The following is a 26058-nucleotide window of genomic DNA, read 5'->3' as shown; positions in this document are numbered from 1 at the left end:
GACGAGTCCTCTTTCTTCTTATGATATTCATGTGCCGTCCCTGCTTCTCCTCTTTGACGCAGGGACGATTGTCTTCCTACTGCAGGGTGGGCATACCCGTTGCCTATCAACAGGACGTGATCTTCGGCTTCCTTTAGTCTGTCTGCATATGCGTGCCCCAATGCCAGGCAATGGAATGCAATTCTCTGCTTTCCTGGTTTCAGTTTATATCTGCCTAAGGCAGACTCTAGCACTCATGGGGTGCCATATATATTTGGGTTGTGATTATGAATTTTATATGGGTTTCATACAATAACTATTGTTCAGAGAACTCTGTATAGGATTTATGGTATTCAAAGTGGTGGAAAGGACTGGAGTTGGCCTATGTAAAGTGTAAAAGAGCATGTTGGTTTTTAACAAGGCTATTTTGGAACAGGCCGAAAAGATATTGTGCACAATTAAGGCGCTATTCCCTGTTTTTTACAGTATGAAAACATGTTCCCATGTCCACAGCACTGAGCGTAAAGACCTTGTGCATGCCACAATATTGTGACATGTGAAAGTCAAATAATTGGATGAAGTCATTTCAAATTAATAAACATCGATTTAATTGGCTTTATATAAAAATATGCAAATAGCACGCTACGGCGTGGAAGGGCTCATTACGCAATAACACTAGCGAACACTAAATACATTTACACACACACATTCATTTGTAAATAGTTTACCTTAATAAAGTTCCAGCACATAGTCTTTTATAATCAAATGTAATATATTTAATTGTTTAATATAATAATGTTAAAACCACTTTATTGATATCTAAGATTCAGGACATGTTTAGTGTGATACTAATGCACTTTTTACCATCAGACATCCGCTATAATCGGCTAAGCGATCGCACCTTGCGTATGCTAGTTATGGATGATAAAGAATTAATGATCAAAATTATATTGTGTTTGGAATGCTAATAGGCTGGTTTGAACCAGTATTTCGGCGAGCTTCTGAGGGAAGACACGTAGGCAACAGTTGAAGAGTTGACTTCCACCCTTGGAGAGCATTGTGTGAACTGACCTATGACCTGCATTATACTGGACTGTCCTAAATTCTGAACCAATGGAAAAATGCCATGACATCACCACTGTTTTTTTATGTAACACAGACTGTATATAAACCAGGCACTGTTACCATCATTCAGTCTACTTTGACCACAGGCTTCAGGACTGAATGACTGTGCTGGATCCAGTGCGCTGCATATGTATCGGCTGTACATTATGCTATTTTATTGTTGTTTGTTACATCTTGCTATTAAATCTCTTCTGCGTTGGAATCTCATTGATCGCAGCATAGCGAATAAATGAACATAACAGACAATAGTGTTGTTGTTAGGGCTACGGCTATTAGATAAGCCCTTAGAAACAGGATAATATAGGTCTTTACCTTTAGCAGCTGCCTTTGATCGGAGGTACTTGGATGCCCCCAGGACTTAAGCTCTAAGGTAGTAAAAGCTTATCATTATAACTGTAGCACAGAGTGGAGGAGGCCGGAATACTGAAGCAGGTATCAGGGACAAGGCAGCGGTCGTGGGTCAGTGTCGAGCAGGATAATCTGGAAACAAGCTAGAGGTCAGTGGCAATCAGCAAACAGCAGGGTCCAACAGGGAATCAGACAGATACAGGCAGAGCATCCACAGGGATGTGAAGCAGGTCAGCAAGTGTGTGAACAGAAGCTATAATCGGCAGGGAGGCTAGGTCCCCCCTGCCTTAAATACTAGTTTGACCCAATCAAGAACTAGAGGCACAGGGAGCTGTAATTAGCCTGCAGGAGGCTAATGATTAATAACTTTACTTTGCATATGAGCCCGGGTGTACCTCTTATGGCGGGACACGGTGTTGATACAAGGAGCGTCTCAGTCGTTCTCCTGGTGATGGTCGGGATGAGGAGGAAGTGATCTCTTGGTTGTCATGGTGATGGTGGGATACAAGCAGAAGGTAAACACGAGCCCCCTCGGCTCGTGACAGTTGTAGGTCACTGCAGTGGCTATTACATGAAGACAATGATAAAGAGTCCCTCTATAATAACTATGCCAAATGTGTTGTGTGTGTGTGTGTGTGTGTGTGTCTCTCTCTCTCTTAAAGAAGATAATGACAGAGGTTGTAGTCCCAACAATAATACTTAGCAAGAAGACAACAAATTGAGTAACAGTACCAGCAATTATAAATAATTAGTAATAGGATAATGTTAGTAGTAGTCATTTCAGTAAGAGTAAGCATAGATGTGTGCAATAAGATGAAGAGAGGAATAATTGTGGCAGTGTTAAGCAGTTCATGGTCAGACCTCTAAACCAATGATTAGACCCATGTATGGTAATTTACAGTATCTATAAAGTTACTCACACTTGTCCTGGACACTGACCAGTCCTGGAAACCTGGTGGTGGGCTCTTAACAATATGTAAAGATTAAAGTCCTGGAAGGGTTCCCAGTGGCTTTCCTCAATAGACTATAAGGTAGAGGTAGTGGCAAAAGTAGTAGGAACAACTGGAAGAAATCACTACACTCTGCAAATAATGGAAATTATTCTGTACTCCATTTAAACCTCTGGACTGGCACTGGAATCCCTTTGGATCTCTAAACTAGACCTGAACTGCACTCCTGACGGCTTACTTGAAATTTGTGATTCTGGCAGCCCTATATAGTGCCATCTCTTTTGGCAATACTGGTAGTTATCCGTAAGGCTGGCAGCTCTCTTGGTCAGACTTCAATCTTCCTCTGTAATACTGGAAGCCCTCTCTAAAGGGTTTACAGCCCTCCCCAGACCTTCAGTCTTACTGTAATAGTTTTGCCTTTCTCTGTAGCACCCTGCATCTCTTATGATCGCTGGCAGGTTCAGTGGACTTTCCTTTCATCAGCTACACTTGGTAATGCTACAGTCCTTGCAATGGCCAAACCTTCCTTCCATCTGGCTGCACTCCAGCATTTATTCTCCTTCTCTGGCACAAATCTATTTCCAACTGGCAGGGCCTGATGTTACTTCCCTATTCTCTACTCTTTTGAGATGTGTAGTTTCCAGTGCCCAAGCAAACATTAGACTTCCTCGCCCAGTTGCTTCTCCTCCCCTGTCAATATAATCCTGGGATCCAGCCTCCAAGGTTTGGTGAAAATACTAGTTCCAGGGGTTACATTATTAAGGCCATATCTCTAAATGTTTCTACAACATGAAAGAATGCAGGAAATCATGTGAGTGGGGAATGCACATCTGAGATGTGGGTATATCGGTAGACAGAGGACAGCTCCAGTGGGTTGAGGTTTAGATTTATTTTGTGAAGATACTGGGCTTTGTTTGGCTCATTGATGTCCACTTGAGTGTACCCAGGACCTTATATGTGATCTACAGTTACTCAGGCAGCAACAGTTAGAAAGTACCAGGGGACTATTATTGTGTAAAACAAACACTAGAAAATACAATACAAAGCAAATGCCATGCAAGTTTATCACACTCACTGTCCCTGGTCCCACTATTCCTAGAAGACTGTATTCACCTCGATTCCCTGGTCCCTTGGTCCTGGACGCTTGGCCTGATATGGTCCCCTTTACCTTTGTGATAGGCGTTAATTTCAAAGTTTCCCTGTTCTAGCAGACTCACCAGGACTCAAGAGGAATTTGTGATTTCTAACAGTTGTACCAGAATGCCCAGTATAGAAGGAGCCTAAACTACAAATGTCTATACTGTGCTGTACTTTTATCACCTGTTTGTTTCTCACACTCCAGGGACTGGGCCAGCATTTTCTTAGATAAGGGACATACCAGGGATTGGAACTCATCATAAAGGGTTGTTACAAGCTTATCAATGTGAGGTATTGGGTAGGTTTCTGTCACAGTCACATCATTTAACTTCCTATAATCCATGCATGGTCCGGTCCTTTTTGGGGACCAATACTGCACTTGTCACTGCGAGTGAGAAACTATTACTCCTATGGCCAATATCTACTCCACTTCCTTCCTCCTTTACCTTTCCTAGTACATTGGGGCTCATCCTGTACTCAACTTGCCTGATAGGCTTGGCCTCCCCAGTATCTACTAGTTGGGGTAGTACATGGGTCTATCTACATTTCCAGGTAAATTGGTGCTGCTGTTACTTCAGTATCTCCCCCATGTTTCTTTTTGATGCCCTCTGGTAGGTCAGGTAGGGTTTTTCGGGATTCTCCAATGGCTAGCAGCATACTGTCATTGCCCCTACCACCAATTATATGTAGGCATTTGCCCAGTTTATATGATAAGTCTCTAATATCCTACCTCCATCCTTCACTGCTAAAAAATACCACCAAGTTGTCTGCCACATGCACTGCCTCAATGTATGTCAGAGCCACTGCCTCTGGGTACCTGGTGACATAACCGACCGGGGTGAGGATAAATGTCTTCCCTGATCTACTATACACCTGTAGAGGTTGCACATTATCCTTTACCACCCAGTGGAATGCTTAACTGATTATAGGCATTGACTGAAGGAGTGCCCAGTAAGGGGGACCCTTAAAAACACTCACTTGCATCACATGAAGCCGTACACCATATATGTTGTAGCCTGGCCCCAATTTTCTGCTTCCCAAAATAGCCTGCGTCAGGCACATCATTGTCTAGGGACAGGAGTTGAGATCTATACTTTTGGTGCAGCACCAATTGCTTAGTTGCTGTCCTTGGCTCTTGGGGAGATTGCATTGTAGTAACAAGAACAAGAGCCTGATCCCCAGAGGATCTAGTCTCTCCTAGGGTCCTCATCCACGATAGTCGTGGTACTGCACAATTTACCTAGGAATGGCTCAGGACCTTGCAAAATTCAATTCCTGCCTATCCACCTCCCTCAAGTCAATTTTGGTCACATTTTCATCAGGATATGAGGGTTGGGGGTTGAGATTGGGGACCTTTCATGCTGCAGAAGAAGATCTTAAAGGGTTTGTTCTCTGGGTCCCAGACTGTCTGCGGGTGACAGCTAAGACAAAGTGGGTTAACAGTCCATTTCCCATATTATTACCAAAATGACCTTAGTGGGCAGTCCACTCTAACCCCTACCTTCACAGTTCCATAATTATTTCACCATTCCAAAAAAAACATGTGCTGCCTAAATGTCCTGGATCCCCCCTCCTGCTGTGGCTATCAAACCATCTGATTGGGTACCACATTGGTCTTAGGGACCAAGTCGGGTTCGATGTCCCTGAGCCCCTATACTTCCTGATCCCTCAAACAACTTGCAGGTGAACTTTCAAGTTGACTGGGATGCACCTTCCCTTCCCCGCTACCATGTCCATGTGGCACACCACTTCCTTCTCCTCTGGCACATTGAGGTAGATATGATTCATCGTAGAACTCAAGTGGATCTTCCTGACAGCAAGCCACTGTGGATGATACTGTGCAAGTACCTGGAAAGGGGCCTCAGCCTCAGAAGAATTCCCCCATATATATATATATATATATATATATATATATATCCCAGCTGGTTACTTCCATTGTCAAGGCATCTCTGAGGCCTGGAGTTGGAGCTGGGGTACAGTGGATAAAGGGTATGGGGTGAGCAACGGGGTGACATCTCTGGGCACTGGATGGAATCTGAGTGATTTTGACCCCCCATAACTCTCTGTCTGGGTAACAAATTCATAGCTAAATTGGCTGCTTGTTCTAAGGTGTCACGTATCCACTCCAACACACATTTCCACATTTCCTGTATCTGTTCTGCCGTGCTGGCCCACCTACCTTCCATCCATTTAGTACAGGCCCTCCTCAAGTGGTTGGTAAACTCTGTATGAGAGTCCTAAACAGTTTCCAGTTATTTCTGGAATCACCTCCAAGTGGTCCAGCATTGCCCTCTTCACCTTGGCATAAAAACTTGCAGGCCAGAGTTTGGTAAGCTTTAAGAGTCTTCCATGTTAAGCTGTGTCCTAAATATCGGGACCAATCTTTTTCACTTACTTAATGCATGCCCATTATGCCTTCATAGATCTGCAAGTGAGTGTCAATATCCATGGTTATCTAATTAAACGTGTGGATGTCCCTGAACCTCAGCCTGCCTCCATTTCACTCCCTCAGGTCCACTTGGGGGTTAAGTACAGTCTCTGAGGACAATGGGAATGGCCCTTTCAATACAGCCTGCAATACATAGGCTTGCTCTCTCTATGTTACTTCATTGACTAATGCAACCAGCCATTCCTTTAGCGAGGCTGCAGATGCACTTGACCCACTGATAACTGACCCTGCCCCAGTGGTTCAAGTGCTGGGCCCTGAGTGCTAAGCTTCCTCTTCATGATCAATTTCTCCAGGCCATTAAGGTGATTATAATCCTATTCCGCCAGCCTGTCAATTAGTCCAACAGCACTGTTCCAATACAGTCTATGCCTCTCAACAGACATAGCACAGGAGGTAATTCTTTTTACATCTTTTGTAGGGTCATTCTACTTCAATGGAAACCTTTGGTTGACTTTCTTGTGACATTATTCCCTTAAAGCATTAAATGCAAGTTCCAGGTAGTATGTTGACTGGCCTCTTACATTAACGTTTTTGTGGAGCCCTGGTGCGTACTGTTTTCCTGCAGCTCTACCCAGGTAGGACCCAGTACTAAGTGACACCACTCTACCACCAATTGTGAAGATGCTGGACTTTGTTTGGCCCACTGATGCCCACTTGAAGAAACCAGGTACATTTTAGTCACTCAGTTAGAAACTATACTTTTATTGTGTAGCACTAGAGAATACAAAATAAAGCAAATGCCAGACAGGTTTACCACACTCACTGTTCTTGGTCCCACTAGCCTCAATGGAGTCTAGTCTCTGCAATAACTTGTTCCCTTGGTCCCAGACACTTGCCAAATATGGTCCCCTCTACCAATGTGTCCATTATTGCTGTAGTAGTATCTCCCCATACCATCAGCCATCTCTTTAGAGGGTAGAGTGGTGTAACATGATCATGGAGATTTTAAGCTACTTGCCACATGTTATTATGAAAGTCATCGGATAGGCCCTGCTTCTCAGGGCTGTACATTTAATATAATTTGAGCAGTGCTTTGGTGCAACATTATGCATAAGTAAATATAATTCTTCTTTAATGCAGGCTATATCGAAGAAAGGGACAAAAGAGAATTTGGATGAAATTCTGACTGAGATAAAGACAGAGAATGTTAATTCTACTGTTGACGATAACCTCACCAACATTGGCAAAATCCTGCAGAGAGATGCGGCGGCAGCTTACACAGACACGCATGTAAGTCTACAAATGACATCAATTTTCATTCCTCAGCAATTGTCAATTCATAAATAAGATGTGTACGATTTGGGATGTGCAAAGGGCACCTCCACATTTTGAAAATTTCTATAATCATGTGCAGGTGAAAGAGTGTATCTGCATTAGCAATAATTCTGCCTACTAGAATAATTGGTTGGATGTACTTGAGATCCTGATTTAAAAAAACACTGCTTCAGATGAGTTATATAAGTAAAAAGCAAACATGCTCTGATCCCAAAAAAACATACTATTATGAAATATTTTATACTTCCTAGTTAAACTCATTTTTGCTTTTAGTGAAATTTAAATCTAGGCACAGGAAAATTATGCTGTCCTGGATGAAAGAAACATATTTGCTTACACAGACAACAAATCAGTGTAACTTAGCAATCTTCTGAACTTTAGTGTGTGTATAAATTCTAATATAAATCCCACTGTTGTTGAAGTCTTGTCTGAGACAATATACATTACCTTTTTCACCCTGTCCAACAATCTACAATTCACTTTATGACTATATGACAACACAATTACAGCAAACATCCTACCCACATGCTATCAATTCTGAAATGGCAGCAGAGAACAGGAGGAAGGGCTATATATAGAAAATATCAATCAAAAACTTGCAACATCAGACATTTTCCCAGAAATTAAGTTTTGCCTCTTTCAGATCCGAAATTGGTGCATGAAACGACTCATAACTCGGTTCAACTCCATACCCCTAAATTCGAATCTGTCGGACTCCCAATCAGAACCGCTTATCTCTAGTAAAAAAAAAGACTTTACAATAAAGACAAATTGTAAATTTATCCTTCTAAAACACTCAAGAGCAATGTATATGGTAAAATAATGGAAACTTTGAGCAGGTGCCAATCTGCTTGATTAGATATACTTATGCAAGTAAGTTTGAGTAGAGACACAGAGATAACTATCTTGAAAGTCATGATTTGTAGCTTTACAGAGGCTTTTGTAAACTTTGGTAAAGAGTTTACCAAAGAAAGAGGTTATAGAAAAGGTAAAGCTAAGAAAGCAGAAGACAACAAATGTTTTATGGCATGGCCTTGGAAAGTATTACAATGACACTCTGAAGGTATAATCTGTTGTAATAGCTGAGACAACTGATGTTTCTAATGTAAAACATCTTGCATTTTGTATTCTCTTGTGCAAAGTAAATCTTGACTTTGAAAGGTTTGTGTTAGATTTTATGAAAATTTTTGACTCATGCGCAAAATCTGCATTTATGGCTGGGAAGAGTCTCTTCAAAGTGCATAATTTACAAAGTGAAAACTTTTATGGCTTCTACATTGACACACGAAATTCCTTGATGGGTTCCTATGAAAGTGTAGCAACATATATTGCATCTGAATTCACTTGGGTGATTATCAACAAACGTGCATGTCACATGAGTTAACTTACAGCCTCTCATGCCTGTAAACTTCTTCCCAAGTCACTGGAGGATTTAACTTGGTTTATATATAGACATTTCAGCAAGAGTTGTAAGTGTTGACAGATGTACTGTGAATTTCAATTTTTGTTGATACACCTGTCCATAAAATGTTAAAAAGTTGCCAGACTCAGTGGCTACTTAAAAAGAATGTGTACAGTCATGGCCAAAAGTTTTGAGAGTATTGGCTTTCACAAAGTTTGCTGCTTCAGTGTTTTTAGACTTTTTTGTCAGATGTTGCTATGGTTTACTGAAGTAAAATTACAAGCATTCCATAAGTGTCAAAGGCTTTTACTGACAATTACATTAAGTTTATGAAAATAGTCAATAATTGCAATATTGACTCTGCTTTTTTAAAACCTCTGCAATTCACCCTTGCATGCTATCATTCAACTTCAGGTCCACATACTGACTGATGGCCACCCATTCTTGTCTAATCAATGCTGGGAGTTTGTCAGAATTTGTGGGTTTTTGTTTGTCTATCCTCCTCTTGAGGATTGACCACAAGTTCTCAAACAATCTGAAAGGGATTCATCAGTGAAAATGACTTTACCCCAGTCCTCAGCATTCCAATCCCTGTACCTTTTGCAGAATATCAGTCTGTCCCGGATGTTTTTCTTGGAGAGAAGTGGCTTCTTTGCTGGCCTTCTTGACACCAGCCCATCCTCCAAAAGTCTTTGCTTCACTGTGTGTGCAGATGCACTCACACCTCTCTGTTGCCATTCCTGAGCAAGCTCTGCACTGGTGGTGCCCAGATCCCGCAGCTGAATCAACTTTAAGAGACGGTCCTGGAGCTAGCAGCACTGTTGAACCTCTCTCCTTGAAGTTCTTGATGATCCGATAAATGGTTGATTTAGCTGCAATTTTACTAGCAAGAATATCCTTGCCTTTGAAAATGATGACTGCACTTCTTTCCATGCAGGTAACCATGGTTAACAGAGAAAGAACAATGATTTCAAGCACCACCCTCCTTTTAAAGCTTCCAGTTTTTTATTGTAACTCAATCAGCATGACAGAGTGATCTCCAGCCTTGTCCTGGTCAACGCTCTCACCTGTGTTAATGAGAGAATCAATGACCTGGGGGTAAATGTATCATACCCCGGTTTTGTCAACTCCCGCGAGTTCGGCGAGTTGACAGCTTAAATTTAAAGCAGCGCTGCCTTGTAAAGGGAAACTTCCCTTTACAAGGCAGCGCCGCTTTAAATTTAAGCTGTCAACTCGCCGAACTCGCGGGAGTTGACAAACCGGGGTATGATACATTTACCCCCTGATGTCAGCTGGTCTTTTATGGCAGGGCTGAAATGCAGTGGAAATGTTGTTTTTGGGATAAAGTTCATTGTCATGGCAAATAGGGACTTTGAAATGATCACTCTTCATGACGGTCTGGATTATATGAAAATTCCATCATAAAAACTGAGGGAGCAGACTTTGTGAAAAATAATATTTGTGTCATTCTCTAAACTTTTGGCCACACTTGGAGGCATTATGGCTGTATTTTACTAATTTTTAGTTTGAAGGTCCTAGCTATAGTACAGAACAGGCTCTGAGAACGTTGTTATGCCATATTAATCATGTACTTTTTGAGTTTCTGTCTTTTGCTCTGAAATTGATCAATGAATACAATATTTTGTTTCAGGCAGATGAACCAGTGTTTCACAGACTTCAAAGAGAAACATATAGTCTGAATAAAAATTTGCCACTAAATTTTATGCAGTGCGATTATGTAAAGAATACTGCTGCAATGGAAATTGATCCAATGCTATTAGAGAAAAGAGTTTCTCTAGACCAGGGGTCGGCAACCCCCGGCATGCGTGCCAGATGTGGCACGCTGACCACTTTTGTCTGGCACGCCTGCTCTGAAGCTGCTTCAGTAAAGCAGCAGATAACAGCCGTAACGAAGCGCAGAAGCTCGGTTTCGGCCATCACCGGCTGTTTTATTGAAGCAGCTCCCGAAAGGTAAGTAAGAGCAGCAAATTGAGGGGCACATATACCTTTGTATACTATGACTTTCTGGGGGCAACTGTGGCATACTATGAATTTCTGGGGACAACTGGCATACTATGAATTTCTGGGGGCAACAGTGGCATACTATGAATTTCTGTGGCATACCATGAATTTCTTGGGGCAACTGTGGCATAGTGTGAATTGGAGGCACAGCTATGTGGCATGATATGAATTGGGGGCACAGCTATGAGGCATGATATGAATTGGGGGCACAATTATGAGGCATGATGTGAACTGGGGCACTACTGTTCTAACCCCATTTCACTAACCCCATTTCACTTACAATAAGCCTGCTCTCGCCCCATTACATTGCCAGAAGCCCCATTGCCCACACCTGCCCGCCCACACACACATACACACACAACACTTTTCTAATGGTAATTACTACAGCCTTATTGCAACAGAGTCTGATCTGAATTAAGAACGTGCAATTTTATTTATAATGGTATGCTGTCCATTCACTGCTTGTTTGTTTAAACTTTTTATTGCTAGGGTTTGGTGGGGGAGTTTATTGAGGGCTGATTGAAGAACACTGATCACATGTGTTTGTTAACCTTATTTCATACTTGCCAACTCTCCAGGAAAGTCCGGGAGACTCCCGAAATTCGGGTCAGTCTCCCAGGGTCCCTGGCGAGCTGGCATTTCTCACGCATCTTTGATTTCACCGAGAATCGCGTCATATGACGTGATTCTTGGTGAATCACGCCATTTTGGAGGGCGGGAGGGGGCGGTGCAAGGCCAATCGTGTCATTTTGACCCCGGCCCCCGCGACGGAAATTCCGTTTTCGCAGGGGTTGGGGCCAAATGACGCGATTGGCCTTGCCCCGCCCCCTCCCTCCCTCCAGTCATGCCCCCTCTCCCGGAAACTTGTTTCCGGGAGTTGGCAAGTATGCCTTATTTATTCATTGTAGAATGGCTGCAAAGTTAGTGTGTATAGCTCTAAGTGTATAGATACAAGTGTAAAACAAAAATGTAAACAGCATAATTCAGAGTTATAATGGAGGAAACAGGAGGAAACAGAGAAGAACATTCTGCCTATTATCACAGCTACACAAGGACAACAGTCAGTATTCACTTGAAAAACTATATTCTACCCCTGAAGTTTCCATCTCTCTCTGGCTACAAGCTTCACAACATGAAGACTGTTATGGACTCTGATCTTATTGTCTACTCAGCTCATGAATGTTTGTTTTATTTGTCAGTTTATTTTACCTACAACATTGCCTCTGCTTAATCAGCCTGCTGTACTGCTTGATCAGCCACTCCCTACCCATGCTATAGCTATTTCAGTCCCCTATCTCATCACTGTGCTTTCAATCTACTTAAGGCTTTGTCTGCCATCACAAGTAGGAAAAAATGATGAATGAATTTGAACAACTCTCCTCTCTCATGACTCTGCAAAAACTCAGCTACTCAATCACCTGCTCTTTATTTCTCTCCATTCAACACTTCCACCCACTCCCTCACATAGCTCCCACATCATTACTGTATACTATCCAGATATCCATGAATAAACTACATTTGCTGCAGCCTCACTCTGCACTAATTTTCTGATTACACAGGACATTGTAATTAGATAATTCTTTTAATTTTTTTGCAATTTTACTCATAAATCCCAATGCTTGCTAAAATATTTTTCTTTCTCTCTTTTCATGGCATTATCTTCCCTCACCCATCCTGCAACACACACCTCTGTCCACATTGCCCCATAATTACTTCACTCACCTCTAGTGAACACTCATGAACTCTTTTCCTATTTAAATTCAATAACTTTAACAGCCTCACCCTGTCGCCAGAAACTAAAAGACACACATCTTACAATCATATTTCCTACCTTTCTTCCTCCCTGCTTCTATTAGCTTGTGATATATCACCTAATCCAGGTCCCCCTCACTTCTCCCACACGCATATATCTGAACACTACAGAAATCCAGCAAATCTCAAATGCATCACCTGTCTCCCCTCTCTTCCAAAGTCCTTTAAATGTGCCCTTTGGAATGCACGTTCTGTTTGTAACAAACTTACCTCTGTATACGATCTCTTCCTCTCAAACAACCTAAACCTTCTAGCAATAACAGAAACATGGCAATCAGACACTGCCTTATCTGCAACCCTTTCACATGGAGGTCTCCATTTCACCCACACCCCCAGATCGGGAGGCAGACAAGGAGGGGGGTTGGACTACTTCTCTACCCAGAGTGCAGGTTCACAGTTCTACCAAATGTCCCATCACTCACGTTCACATGAAGTACATGCTGTAAGGATTTTTAACCCGTTCTCTATGCATGTTGCTCTCATCTATCGCCCCCCCCTGGTCCACACCAACAATTTCTTAAACACTTCTCTGCGTGGCTGCCTCACTTCTTATCCTCTGACATCCCCACCATCATCATGGGTGATTTCAACATTCCTATTTCTATTCCACGTCCCAATGCTGCTTCCAAACTACTCTCTCTAACCTCCACACTTGACCTCTCCAAGTGGATTCGCTACTCATCAGGATGGCCACTGACTTGATCTTGTTTTCTCTAGACTATGCTCAGTTTCTGATTTCCTTAACACTCCTCTCCCCCTCTCAGATCTCACCTTATTAGATACTTGCTCACCCCCAGTTCTTTACCCTCCCCAGTGTCAAACTCTTCCAAGCCTCCTCACAACCGCAGGAATATCAACTATATTGATCTCCAACAGTTTTCCACCTCTCTCCAACACCTTCTCTCCCCAATTTCTACATTCTCCTCCCCTGATCGGGCAGTACCCCATTTTCTCCAAACCCTAGCAACTGCCCTTGATCACGTGGCTCCAGCGACACTACATACTCTGCGTAGACTTCATTGCCAACTGTGGCAGACTAAAGTAACACGAACACTACAAAAACGTTCTCGTAAGGCAGAACGTCACTGGCGTAAATCTTGCACCTCTAATGATTTCTTAAGAACATTTCCAGAATACGCACATATCTCACACAAGACACCGCAAAAACCTTAATTCATGCACTCATCATCTCCTACAATGACTATTGCAATTCCCTCCTTAATGGTCTTCCCAAAGTCAGACTTGAATCCCTACAATCTACTATGCACGCAGCAGCTAGATTAATTTTCCTTGCAAACTGTTCTTCCTCTGCTGAGCCACTCTGTCAGTTTCTACATTGGTTGCCTGTATTTCAACAAATCCGAATATAAAATTCTTCTACTAACATACAAGGCCATCAAGGCACTGACATTCATTTCCACACTTGTCTCAAAATATCTCCCAACTCAACACCTCCGTTCTGCACAAGATCTGCGTCTCTCTTCCACTCTCATCACATCCTCCCATTCTCTATTACAGGACTTTTCCCGGGCATTCTAGCTGGTCCAGTGTGCAATATGATGTAGCACATGCCCTTGTGTTTCAAACTCCCATTGTCCTATAGATTGTAAGCTTGCGAGCAGGGTTCTCTTCTCTGTCTGTATGTATTATCCAGTATTGTTTTATTAATGTTTGTTCCTAATTGTAAAGCTCTACGGAATTTGCTGTATAAATAAATGTTGATGATGATGAACACTTACTTACCTTGTCGCGCTTCCTGCACTGCACACAAAGGACGGCAGCTGTCACATGGTGAAGAAGAAGAAAGTTGGCTGCTGCTTGCCTTCTGGCCCCCCATGGTCGGCGGGTCAGGGGGAGGAATCCACCCTTCCCTCTTCAAAAAGGGTGTGTGGTCTTAAAGCGCCTGGGCTACTGTTGATTCTCCCGGTGTCCCGGTAGGCCAGTCCGCCGCTGGCCGTGTGTGTGTGTGTGTGTGTATATATATATATATATATATATATATATATATATATATATATATATATATATATATATATATATATACACATACATACATACATACACCCAGCTGGCACCCCTGGGCTTGACTAGATTTTAGCTAAGATAATGTAGAGGTACCTAATTAAGAATGTCATGAACTGTTCTACTGGGCCACCTGTTATGCTGAAGGTGTTCAAGCTGTTGAAGATGAGAAGGTTTGATTTTAAGGCCAAAATATATACCCACTTTCAGATTATTGATCCTGTCAATGCACATTCTGTATGACCTCAAGCACTATCAGATTTAATAAGACAGCTTGACAGAAAAGATTGGGCAGACATTGTTAGTACCAATGATGCAGAATGGTGAAAGCAAAGTCTTGTGGATGTACCTGAAGTCAGTGACTGTGTTGCATTACTGGTATCCTGTAATTTCCATGCAGAATTCTACACAGAAAGCTGCATTTTCCAAGTTTGCCTTTTCTGTAAAAACTAAAGCGAAAATAAAACGATAGAAAACTAAAACTCTTTAAGGCATCTTATCATTGAAAAAAGGCTTGAAATGTTTACACATTAATGCAACTACTCTAGGTTAGGGTAATAAACTTAAACCTGTACTCACCAGTTTTAAAGCATCCACCACCACCACCACATGCACAGATTTTTCTGAACAGTCTGACTGACCAGGGATCCAGGCTCACATTTTTCTGAGGCAGGCAACTCTGTGTATCATCTGCTTCACTAAGAGGCATTTTATTATCATTATCATTATCATTATTATTATTAATATTATAGTAGATTTGTAGGGCACCACAGTGCTCTACAGCGCCGTACAGTAGGGAAGACAAGGACATACATAAAACAGGACATACGTAAAACACGCACAGACAAGGCAGACAAAATGAATGGTGACATGAAAACAAAGGATATGGAGGACCCTTACATTCTAAAGGGAAGAGGGCACAGCTTAAACAAGAGGAGCGAGTGTGGCTCAGAGTGGAGATTGGGATATTTGTGAGGGTGCAACCCATCTCTAAAAAAGAGATGGGTTTTCAAAGAGCATCTAAAGATTTAAAGGCTGTGGGAAAGTCTGATTTGAGCGTGGTTGGGAATTCCATAAGTGAGGAGCAGCACGTGAGAAGTCTTGAAGGCGGGAATGAGAGGGGGTTATCAGAGACAAGACTAGGCGCAGGTCAGAGGTAATACCGCTGACAACCTGTTTGAAAAACTAAGGTATGTCTCTTGCAACATGGCTTATCCTGCTTGGACTCTCCTGCGGATATGTAATTTCTGATAATGCCACCAATATTGTTAGAGCATTACAGAAGTGGGAATTCTATCACATTCCCTGTTTTGCTCACACAATCAACTTGGTGGTACATAACTTTTTAAAAAATGACAATGCAGGAGATGCTGTCTGTGTCCCGAAATATTTAGGGTCATTTTCGGATTGTGCACCAGCATGTAGGAGAATGCAGCAGCTGCAAGAAAAATATAATTTGAGGGGAAATGTACTTTAGTCCAGCAAAGTAGTCACCTGTGAAGAGAGTGCATACATTGTTAGTTTGAGTCAAGTGATTGCCCTAAGTAAACTTTTTGAGAAGCAGCTAGAAACATTGAAGGAGGAAATGAAACAAAGCAAATCTGCTAACTATATTGTAATTGTAGATTAAGTACTTAATTCGCTTCGCCAGGATCCAAGAGTTATCAACATCTTGAAACTGTATCACTACATTTTGGAAACTGTGCTTGATCCTAGGTTTAAGAGCTATGTCTTTATTTTCCACTGTCCCAGATCACAAGAGATGCAATAAGCTCCTGGTCAGCAGGCTGACAGCTCAAGTGGTACATGACACAACGACGTCTCCTCCTTCAGTTTCTCTGGCAACTGCTTCTAGGAAAAAACTTAGCTTTCCCAAGACACCCAGTGGTGATGCAGATGAGTCAGCACAACATTTTGACATTTGGTCTGGTGTAAAAGAATTGCCCAAAAATCGTGACAGCTCTGCCATAAAATTAACTACAAATTCCATGAGGAAGGCCATTATCGGCAATTACATCAAAGTACACAGACTTCGGTGATAATAAATTCCAGCGGGGATGAATTAGTATTGTTTGAGGAACATTTACACAATGATGAGGGTGAATATGATGACAGTGTAGATTGCAGGTGGTGAAATCTAGCTAAGAGAAGGGAGCTACCTGATGCTGGTATGCTTGGTAATATTTTGGGTAGAACAGCATCTTGGAAATGTTATGTTTTTCTACAGTAAACTTTCAACTTTATTAGAGCGTTTTTTTTTCTTTTAAAAAGATACAAGCTTTTTATTTACATTTTTGTTTCCCTGACTTAAACTATGCACTTGAACATAGGCTTTAGCACATGAGATGAATGTAGAGTGACGAACAACAATGTCACCCCTCCTGTTTAAGTATGAGCTATGGCACAGTAGAATGTCACTGGAGACTTTTAAGAACACTGACAGCCCTATTATTACAATTTCTGTTTCAGCACTGAACCCTGCCACCTCTCCTGTTTCTGAGTGAGCTAAGGTACAGTAAAATGCAACTGCAGATTTAGACCAAGCTAGCCAGCCCTATAATTTCTATTTCAGCAATGACAATGTCACGGGCACTAGGAGTCTTTGCCCAGGATATCACCAGATGATGTTCTTACCAGAGTAATATAGCTGGTACTATGGTCCACTGGTAGCAGGGTGACAACGGAACAGGAGAATCAGCAGATGGTAAGAGAATGCTCAAGGAAAGTCTATGACTAGCAGCAACTGGTAATGACTTGGATGTATAAACACGAGGAACCAGATGGACAAGTAAACGTGAGGAGAGTCAGTGGTCTGCGTACAGCAAGTTGTACCACTGCTATAGTGAGGAGGAATGTCCAGGAGTAGAGAGGAGGTAGTGAAAGTCAGTGGTCTGCGTATAGCAAGTTGTACCACTGTCTATAGTGAAAGAATGGATTCCAGGTGCAAGTAGGTAACGGGGAAGTCAGTGGTCTGCGTACAGCAAGTTGTACCACTGCTTATGTGAGAGGATACTTGAAACTGGTGCCAATGGGAAACAGGAGTCAGTGGTCTGCGTTCAGCAAGTTGTACCACTGCTATATATATGTGAGGAGGGGCACGAGGAGATGAATGGAATACTGAGGATACACGGGGCACACGGAACTTGATCCCACGATGATAACCACAATACAATAATAACTGACAAGCGCTGCTTGAAGTATACAAAGTCACTATAGAGATTCAGGTAATAGGAAACAAAGTCAATAGTAACAATAACCTCAGTAGATGGAAGACTCCGGAGATGAACACAACACAGTCCAGACGGATATGCAATACAATAGCAAAGTCAATGGAAAGTATGCATACCGCGGTTCAGGAGAGCAGGCTGTCAAGGAGACGTGCAGGGATACCTGAACGGCTGAACGCCGGCAGGAGGAGAGACCACTGGAGGATGGAAGCGGTAATCAGGTTGGTGCAGCGCACGGAAGGTAACCGGTAATCAACGGAGCAATACTCAGGAAGCAGTAGTAAGTAAAACTGGAAACATGATGAACACGGGAGAGTTGAGGCTGTCTGGTATCCAGCAGTAGTAGCGGAAGCAGCGGAGGGAAGGCATGCTGAACACGGGAGAGTAGAGGCGGTCTGGAATCCGGCAGTAGTAGCGAAGGCAGCGGAGGGGAGACACGCTGAACACAGGAGAGTAGAGACGGTCTGGAATCCGGCAGCAGTAGCAGATAGGAATCAGTGGAGAGCTGACACGATGAACACAGGAGAGTTGAGACGGTCTGGAACCCGGCAGGAGTAACAGAGGCAGCGGAGAGCAGACACGCTGAACACAGGAGAGTTGAGGCGGACTGGAATCCGGCAGCAGTAGCAGATAGGAATCAGCTGAGTGCAGACACGATGAACACAGGAGAGTTGAAGTGGTCTGGAAACCACAATCGAAGTAGACCGGAATCAGCTGGAGCTGAATACACGAGGAAACACAGGAACACCTTCAGAGGCTCATGGGGAATGAGACTCCAAGATCAGGCAACCAGGTAATGATCACAGGTGGTTTAAATAGGGAGGGTTGCCTGATCATCCAATCAATTAAAAGCAACAGGTACAGAAGGTTTCATAAGGGCTGCACATGCGCAGACCCTCAGGATGGCGGACGGCCACGGTTCCTGAACACAGGAGAAATGGCACTCACAGTCCGGTGAGTGACAGACAATTAGCAATGGAGCAATGGATCCTCTTTGTGTGTAACCTATATAACACCGTACACTTTGACTGCAAATTCAGGAGTCAAGCCTGCTAGCCCTAGTATTTGTATTTCAGCAATGAGAATTAGCAATGGAGAAATGGAGCTGTCCTCTTTGTGTTTTACCTATGTAACACAGTAGAATGTGACTGCAGAATTACACCAAGCCTGCCAGCCCTAGGATTTGTATTTCAGCAATGACAATTAGCAATGGAGTTCTCCTCTTTGTGTGCTACCTATATAACACAGTAGAATGTGACTGCAGAATTACAACAAGCCTGCCAGCACTAGTATTTGTATTTCCGCAATGACAATTAGCAACGGAGCTCTCCTAAATGTCACTGTAGACTTTGTTGAACACTGCTACCCCCTCCTCTTTCTATTCCTCTGTGAAATGGCGCTAGATCGCTGTGGAGGGCGGTACTTATAGATTTCAAAACTCCCGAGATTCGATGACATAACAATGACGTTTTGCCTCGTTTTCAATTCCGAAAAAGCGCGAAATATATGCTAAGTTCGGGTGTGTTCGGTTCTCGGGGAAGCAAGCCTGAGCATCTCTAATAGTAACCTTTATCCATGTGCAGCCCCCTCCTCCCCTCACTTATCTTGCGGCACGCAGAATCGCTTCTCAGATCAGACAGGAACTTCCTGTCTGACTGCGCAGCATTGTGGGACCCCATTAAGCAACAGGCAGCCTCGCGATCGGCTGCCTGTTGCTTTCCACTGACCATTAATATCTTTGACCCATCCCCCCCCCCTCTGCACCAAATACCCACTACCCAGTGTCGGCGCTTGCAGGGTGTACTTTAAAAAAAAATTCATTCATTATTAAGGCGGCCTCGTTAGAATACCGGCCTACCGTGAATCTTCCCGGTAAGGCTAGTCACCAATCTGCCCCTGGGTCCAGGATGGATGAGAATCAAAGCTGCTAACACTAGGAAAAGGTAGCACACATTTAGCACTTATTTTCGTCCACTTCTGACAATAGATAGTTGCTTTCATACCATATTTTCTACTCATAATGTATATTGCAAACACTTGCGGTTCTACCATATAGTTAACCTGTTTTAAAATGACCCCCCTGTTGTGACTGTCTGGCTCCCATAGCTTGCAAATAAGTCCTTTTTTATGCTTGTAATCTTCTCGGGACACTAGGGTAGGTCAAGAGAATAACGCTTCCTATTTCTGGCATTCCCAGACGTTATCTCCTTTGGTATAACCAACGCAGGCACTTGCCCACAATTGCGCTTCTGCATGGTTAAACTTTTCTAAAGTGACTTCAACTCCACTTTTCTCGACCGTAAGTCTTTTCCAGTGAGGATCCTATACTACTACTATGATTGTAATTTCAATGGGTTAATCGCGAGGATGAAGTGACAGTTTAACTGACTTCGTCAGCAAATGATTTGAATCATGTGACATATACACATCTCCTATTCATTTTATATAAATAAAACATATGGGTGGTTATATAAACAAATAACATATGGGTGACTGAGAATACATTTAACTATTATCGTTGTTGTAACATACTATGAACTCAGAGTTAACTATTTTATGTACAGCTTGTCAAGTTAAGTAGATTCAGATTATATTTTGGTTAGGTACATATGATTACAACAATCGAGTACTTAAAAAATACTCTGGATCATACTTTCCTATGCTTGAACTGTCGCTGAAGCGTGACTTCAAATTTTATAGGGGAAAGTTATTCCAATACATATAGACATAATAAACATACACATTTTGGCTCCAACCCCAGATATTCAGTGCAGAGAAGCGAGTGCCTCAGTGTGGGGTGGTCGCCGGTAACATATGCATCTGAGTCATTGGTGGGGAGCGTGACCAACAGCGCAAGATCAACAAACACTGGGTAATGGGAAGTCAAGTGGGAGCCAGAGACTATAAAGAATCTGGCTTTGTGCCCTGAAGAAAGCACAGACATATTGCAGGGGACCAAGGACAGGTAAAGACAATGTCCCTGGCTGCCCCGGTGATTGAGAAAGGGGGATATTCAGCCAGCGCCTTGAGGTACAAATTTGTAATAGCCCATGTAGGGGTAAAAAGAGAGGCAAAGAACTCCATTATTTCAAGTCCCCCATAAGGGGGTGGAGAGCGACAGGTGCTGCATGTGGCACATTAAAACCCCAAATTGTCAGGGTTCCAAAAAGATTGGGAGTGCCCCCAATATATTGGGAGCAGGTGTGTGTCAACTGCCACAAGAGCCAGTTTGATTAAAGAGAGGAAGAGAACCCCAGTAACTATAAGAGCCTTAATGGTTGAAGCACAACAGCAAGATACCAGAATGGGGATCCCCACCTTCTGGGGTACCAGTCAGTTAATGCCATCCTGAGATGGCATTACCGTTCTGCAAAATGCAAAGCTTTTCAAAGCTGCATGCGCTGCAGAACTTCGCAGTCCCTATATTAATCTATGGGGACTGTGTTAAGAAGCGTTATGTGGATTATGGCTGTCAAAAACCCTTTGTACATTTTCCAATTAAAAAACAAATTTGTGTGTGCCATGCTAGCACATTTTAAGTGAAATTCTTTCATTTTGTCATTGAAAATGTATTTTGATTTGGTTTGCATGAAAGACCTTTGGTACTCAACAGTGCTTGAACTTCACTCTGATAATTGCTAACAATTTGACACACAGTCAGTGACAGGAATATGTGCCTCTGTGTCTGCAGCACTGAGGTGGTGGGACTCACCTCTGCTGAGGACTATATGGAAGAGAGAGGGGGGAGTGCAAGAGGTAGAAGAGGCATGAGAACACAAGGAAGGCAACAGGATGGACTGGGCAGCAGATTTGTGCTGTATTACACAGATCAGCGTGGATCACACAGATCACGGGGCTTGGAAGTTTCAAACAGAGTATGCAGGGGAAGTGCATGACATCACTTTCATTACACATTTTTATGCAAATCATATACTAATGTAGTGCAAACTGACATCTATAGTGCAATTAAACCTTAACAAGAGACAAGAAGATTACAGAATGCAGATATGGCAATTTCATGAGGGAAGAAAAAGGGTCATATATAGTGCAAAACTGTGGTTCAGTAGCGCAATTGCTTTTGTAATGTCACATGTCTATTTTTGTGCAGATGCAGCCATTTGCATGCGGAAGCTCATGAATTTGTGAAACCCCCTTATTGCCCCCAAAACAGTATCCTAGTGTTGTATGTACCAGTGGCATGTGCATTTGACACCTACTCACTGTTCCTCCACTTTGCAACCATTACAGTTTTGAGGTAGGGTTAATATGAGTAACATTTTAGAAAAATAAACAAAAATTTATAAATCAGTGAAACAGATGGTCCTCAAGTTATAGTAGACAGAACTTTAAAATGGCACTTTTACCAATACTTGCCAACTCTCCCGGACTATCCGGGAGACTCCCGAAATTCAGGCAAGTCTCCCGCATCCCACAACTTAATTCCCAAAATGACGCAATTCGCGGTGAATTGCGCCATTTTGGCCCTGCCCTCAGAGACAAAACGGAATTTCTGTTTCGGGGGGCGGGTCCAAAATGCCGTGCTTAGCCCCACCCCACCCTCTCCCGCCCTCCAGTCACGCCCCTCTCCCGGACACCAGTTGCAGAAAGTAGGCAAGTAATCTTTTACCATGTGTGTTTTACGTTTTCCATCATGCCTATTTCCAAAAAGGGACTAGAAAACAGACAGGCTGAGCAGTTAGTTTTACAGGGGCAGTTCCAAAATCCAGAATTAGGTTGTGCTGTGGGTGTGCTCTTTGTTGTGCACAAAGTTAAAAGCATTTCCCAGTTTTAATGTATGGAGGAGACCAGGGAGGGAGCCGGATCGCCAGCTGACAGCAAGGTAAGTATTTTCTTCTTCTTTTTTTTCAGGGTTTTTTTGTTTGTGCTGCCTCTGACGGGCCCCCCTGGGCTGCAGGGCCCCCGGGCACCTGCCCATTGTGTCCAATGGGAAAGACGGCCCTGGGTCAAACGGAAGGAAGGAAGGAGTGCTGTCGACACAGGCAGCAACTGCACTTTGCATGCCAGTAGTTGCAAGACAGTGGTGGAAGGTCATTGATCTGGGGTACAATTATGAGTTGGAAACCATATAATCGAAACACAGAGAGGAAGAGATCAACTCCCCGCATTACTATCAACCCCAGTGAATTGCATATAGATAAGGATATCTTTCACTGATGGCCAGGTATGTACAGAGTCTGCAGAGTACTATGAAAAGGAGAACTAATAAAAGCACCATAGAAAGTAGCAGGAGGAAATTAAATTTAGGGAAGAACCCCAGAAATGAGGTATGGGAATGTGAAGAGATGATTCTTTAGAAGCTGATGTCTACAGAGTTTGAAGGATCCCTTGGCGAGTAAATGCAAGACGTCACTTCTGTTACATATTTTCATCTCCTTGAAAGATTTTCACTAGGTTTCACTTCAAAAGTAATGCTCTATTTTTACAATAAGAAGTTAATTTGTGAATGCAGATGCACTTTACACTCAAAACAGGTCTCTACAGTCCCTCAGTACTTAAAGACAGTCAAATTCATTAGATCAAATGTGCATTATCCCAGCACATATGCCCCAGACTTGCAAGGGTTTTTCGTTAGGGATTGGACCAGGTCTTTCTTTAAACCATGTGTCACGAACAGCCACCTCTAGCCACTCCCTGATTTAATATCTTATCATATATTCAAGCAGTCAAACAATATATCACCTCTATTTTGTCAGGAAACCTATCCTAACTAGGTTTACCAGTCACAAACCACACTTGTGACTTGGAAGCTTACTGTAAGAGAGCACACAGGATTTCAGCCTAAACCTCACACTCACCTCCCTTGCAGACTACAGATTTAGCTGTTTCCTTTCCCATCACAGACACACGCTTCACACCTCTCCACAACTGCTTCCAGCTACGTATAAGACCCATGGCAAACCTATTACTCAATTCCTCAATTTGCGCACACTCTGTGCCAGGGCCTGATTAAGGGTTCTGGCCGCCCTAGGCTAATACGGCCGCAGCCCCCCCCCCCCTCCGAATATATAGGTGTATAGGAACACTCCTGAATATGAATGTTCAGGTGTATTCTCCAGCATTCAGATTTAGACAGATTGTGCCATTGTCTCTTACCTGTCCTTGCTCTTCTCTCTTGCAACTTTGTTATCCTCTCGCTGGCTTCTGGAAAGTTGGCGTCCTTTTTTGAAAATGCAAAAATGTATTATAATGCAAACCCTGAATGATTAGGCCCTTTAGTTAAAACAAAACACTCCATTATGGCCAGCTAAAAGTACCCCATTGGACAGGCATATATAAGCAATATCTGAATATTTGTTGTCAATCAAATACAAACCTCTACCAGCCCCATCTCACTAATATTTAGTATTCTAGTGATTGCTGAGACCACCCATGTGACCACCACACAATCATGAGATTCTGCCCCCCAAAGCTGCTCTATTTTTTAAATACCCCCTGCAGCCATTTTCCTTAACCACAACCCCCCCCCCCCCGCACAGCCATTTTCCTTAACCCCTGCTGCAGCCATTTTCTTTACCTCCCACCCTGCATCCACCCCCCTTGCAGCTATTTTCCTTACCTCCACTCTGCTAGCTAGCTATCCCCCCCCGTCACATCAAAACTCCCCCAGTCACATATATCAGCCCCCCTCCTCTGCCCTCCTTCATACATATCAACCTCTCTACCTCCCTATAGATTTTCATGGCAGCCCCCCCTCCCACCCTATAGATTTGTATGACAGTCCCCCTCTCCCTCCCTATACATATGCATGACAGTCCCCCCTCTCCCTCCCTATAGATATGCAGGGTAGTCCCCCCCTCCCTATTAGATATGCAGGGTAGTTCCCCCCCTCCCTTTAGATATGCAGGGTAGTTCCCCCCCTTCCTATAGATATGCAGGGCAGTTCCCCCTCCCTTTAGATATGCAGGGCAGTTCTCCCCCTCCCTATAGATATGCAGGGCAGTTCCCCCCCCTCCTTATAGATATGCAGGGCAGTTCCCCCCCCCCTCCCTATAGATATGCAGGGCAGTCCCCCCCCCCCCTCCCTATAGATATGCAGGGCAGTTCCCCCCCCTCCCTATAGATATGCAGGGCAGTTCCCCCCCCTCCCTATAGATATGCAGGGCAGTTCCCCTCCCTATAGATATGCAGGGCAGTCCCCCCCCCTCCCTATAGATATGCAGGGCAGTCCCCCCCCCCTATAGATATGCAGGGCAGTTCCCCCCCCCCTCCCTATAGATATGCAGGGCAGTTCCCCCCCCTCCCTATAGATATGCAGGGCAGTTCCCCCCTCTCCCTATAGATAAGCAGGGCAGTTCCCCCCCCTCCCTATAGATATGCAGGGCAGTTCCCCCCTTCACTTACCTGTAGTCGATCCTCTCCTCAGATCACCAGATAGGAAGTGAAGACGTCCTGCTTCCTGTCTGCTGCACAGCAACAGGCAGCCTGGCGATTGGCTGTGTGTTGCTAACAACTGACCACCAATGGTCAAGTGATCGTCGAGCCCTCCACCCCCCCCCCCCCCCGCGGCGATCCCCAGCGGCGACTCCCCCACCCCGAAAAAAAAATGAATGAAGAAAGAAAAAAAAAAGAAAAAAAAAATTAAAAAAAAAAAAAAAAATACCCACAGTGCAGCGCCCCCCCGGGACCCAGCGCCCCAGGCTGCAGCCTGGTCAGCCTAGTGGTTGATCAGGCATTGCTCTGTGCTCTGGAAACTAAACAGTTAAAACTTCACACACTGGTTTCTAAAGAGTTAACCAAGCCAAGCAATCTCTCTCTTCTAAACATGCAGTGAATTTGTTTAGTGCAATAAGGACATCACTATTACATTTTTAGATATAATATACAAAAAGTACAATGCTTACAGGTTAAAAAGACAGTTAATAAACAGTTGACATACATACACAAGCAAATCAGTTTAAAATAAAGGGATTCATTTCAGAGTATAATTTACAAATAAGTAGTATATTCTGTAAATTGGCTTAAAGATGGACAGTTTATCAATGATGATTGATTTTCCAAAAGACTGACAATTTCTTGTAACTGTTCTCAGCTTTTTAAAGACACCACTTCCAGGGGTTGTGGTCTGTGCGTGTTGCCTAATTTATTACCCAATTCTACTGTGTGACCCAACTTTCCTGTGAAGTGTCACAAAGACCCAATTTTGTTATTAATAGATCCACTATGAATTTGCCAACTTATTAATACTAAACAGGCCTATGTCTAGTGTATTCATTGAGCTTATACTCATTTCCTCAACTGCTCTGTGTGATAGAATGAGGAATTTTTGAGGAATACGTGGTTGATCACTAC

General features: G+C 43.2%; 1 protein-coding gene across 1 annotated transcript in view; it reads left to right on the top strand.

Moving 5' to 3' along the window:
• The window catches only part of OLFML2B (olfactomedin like 2B), a 216320-nt gene that overhangs the window by 33464 nt on the left and 156798 nt on the right, over positions 1–26058 (top strand). Inside the window, exon 2 of the mRNA XM_075182763.1 lies at positions 7069–7218. Within this exon, the coding sequence (XP_075038864.1) occupies positions 7069–7218 (150 nt within the window). The remainder of the gene's footprint in view (positions 1–7068; positions 7219–26058) is intronic.

The sequence above is a fragment of the Mixophyes fleayi genome, chromosome 8 (assembly GCF_038048845.1).
Source record: "Mixophyes fleayi isolate aMixFle1 chromosome 8, aMixFle1.hap1, whole genome shotgun sequence".
Lineage (NCBI taxonomy): Eukaryota > Metazoa > Chordata > Amphibia > Anura > Limnodynastidae > Mixophyes > Mixophyes fleayi.
The sequence above is the reverse complement of the archived record's forward strand: the minus strand, read 5'-3'. Positions and strand labels throughout refer to the sequence as shown.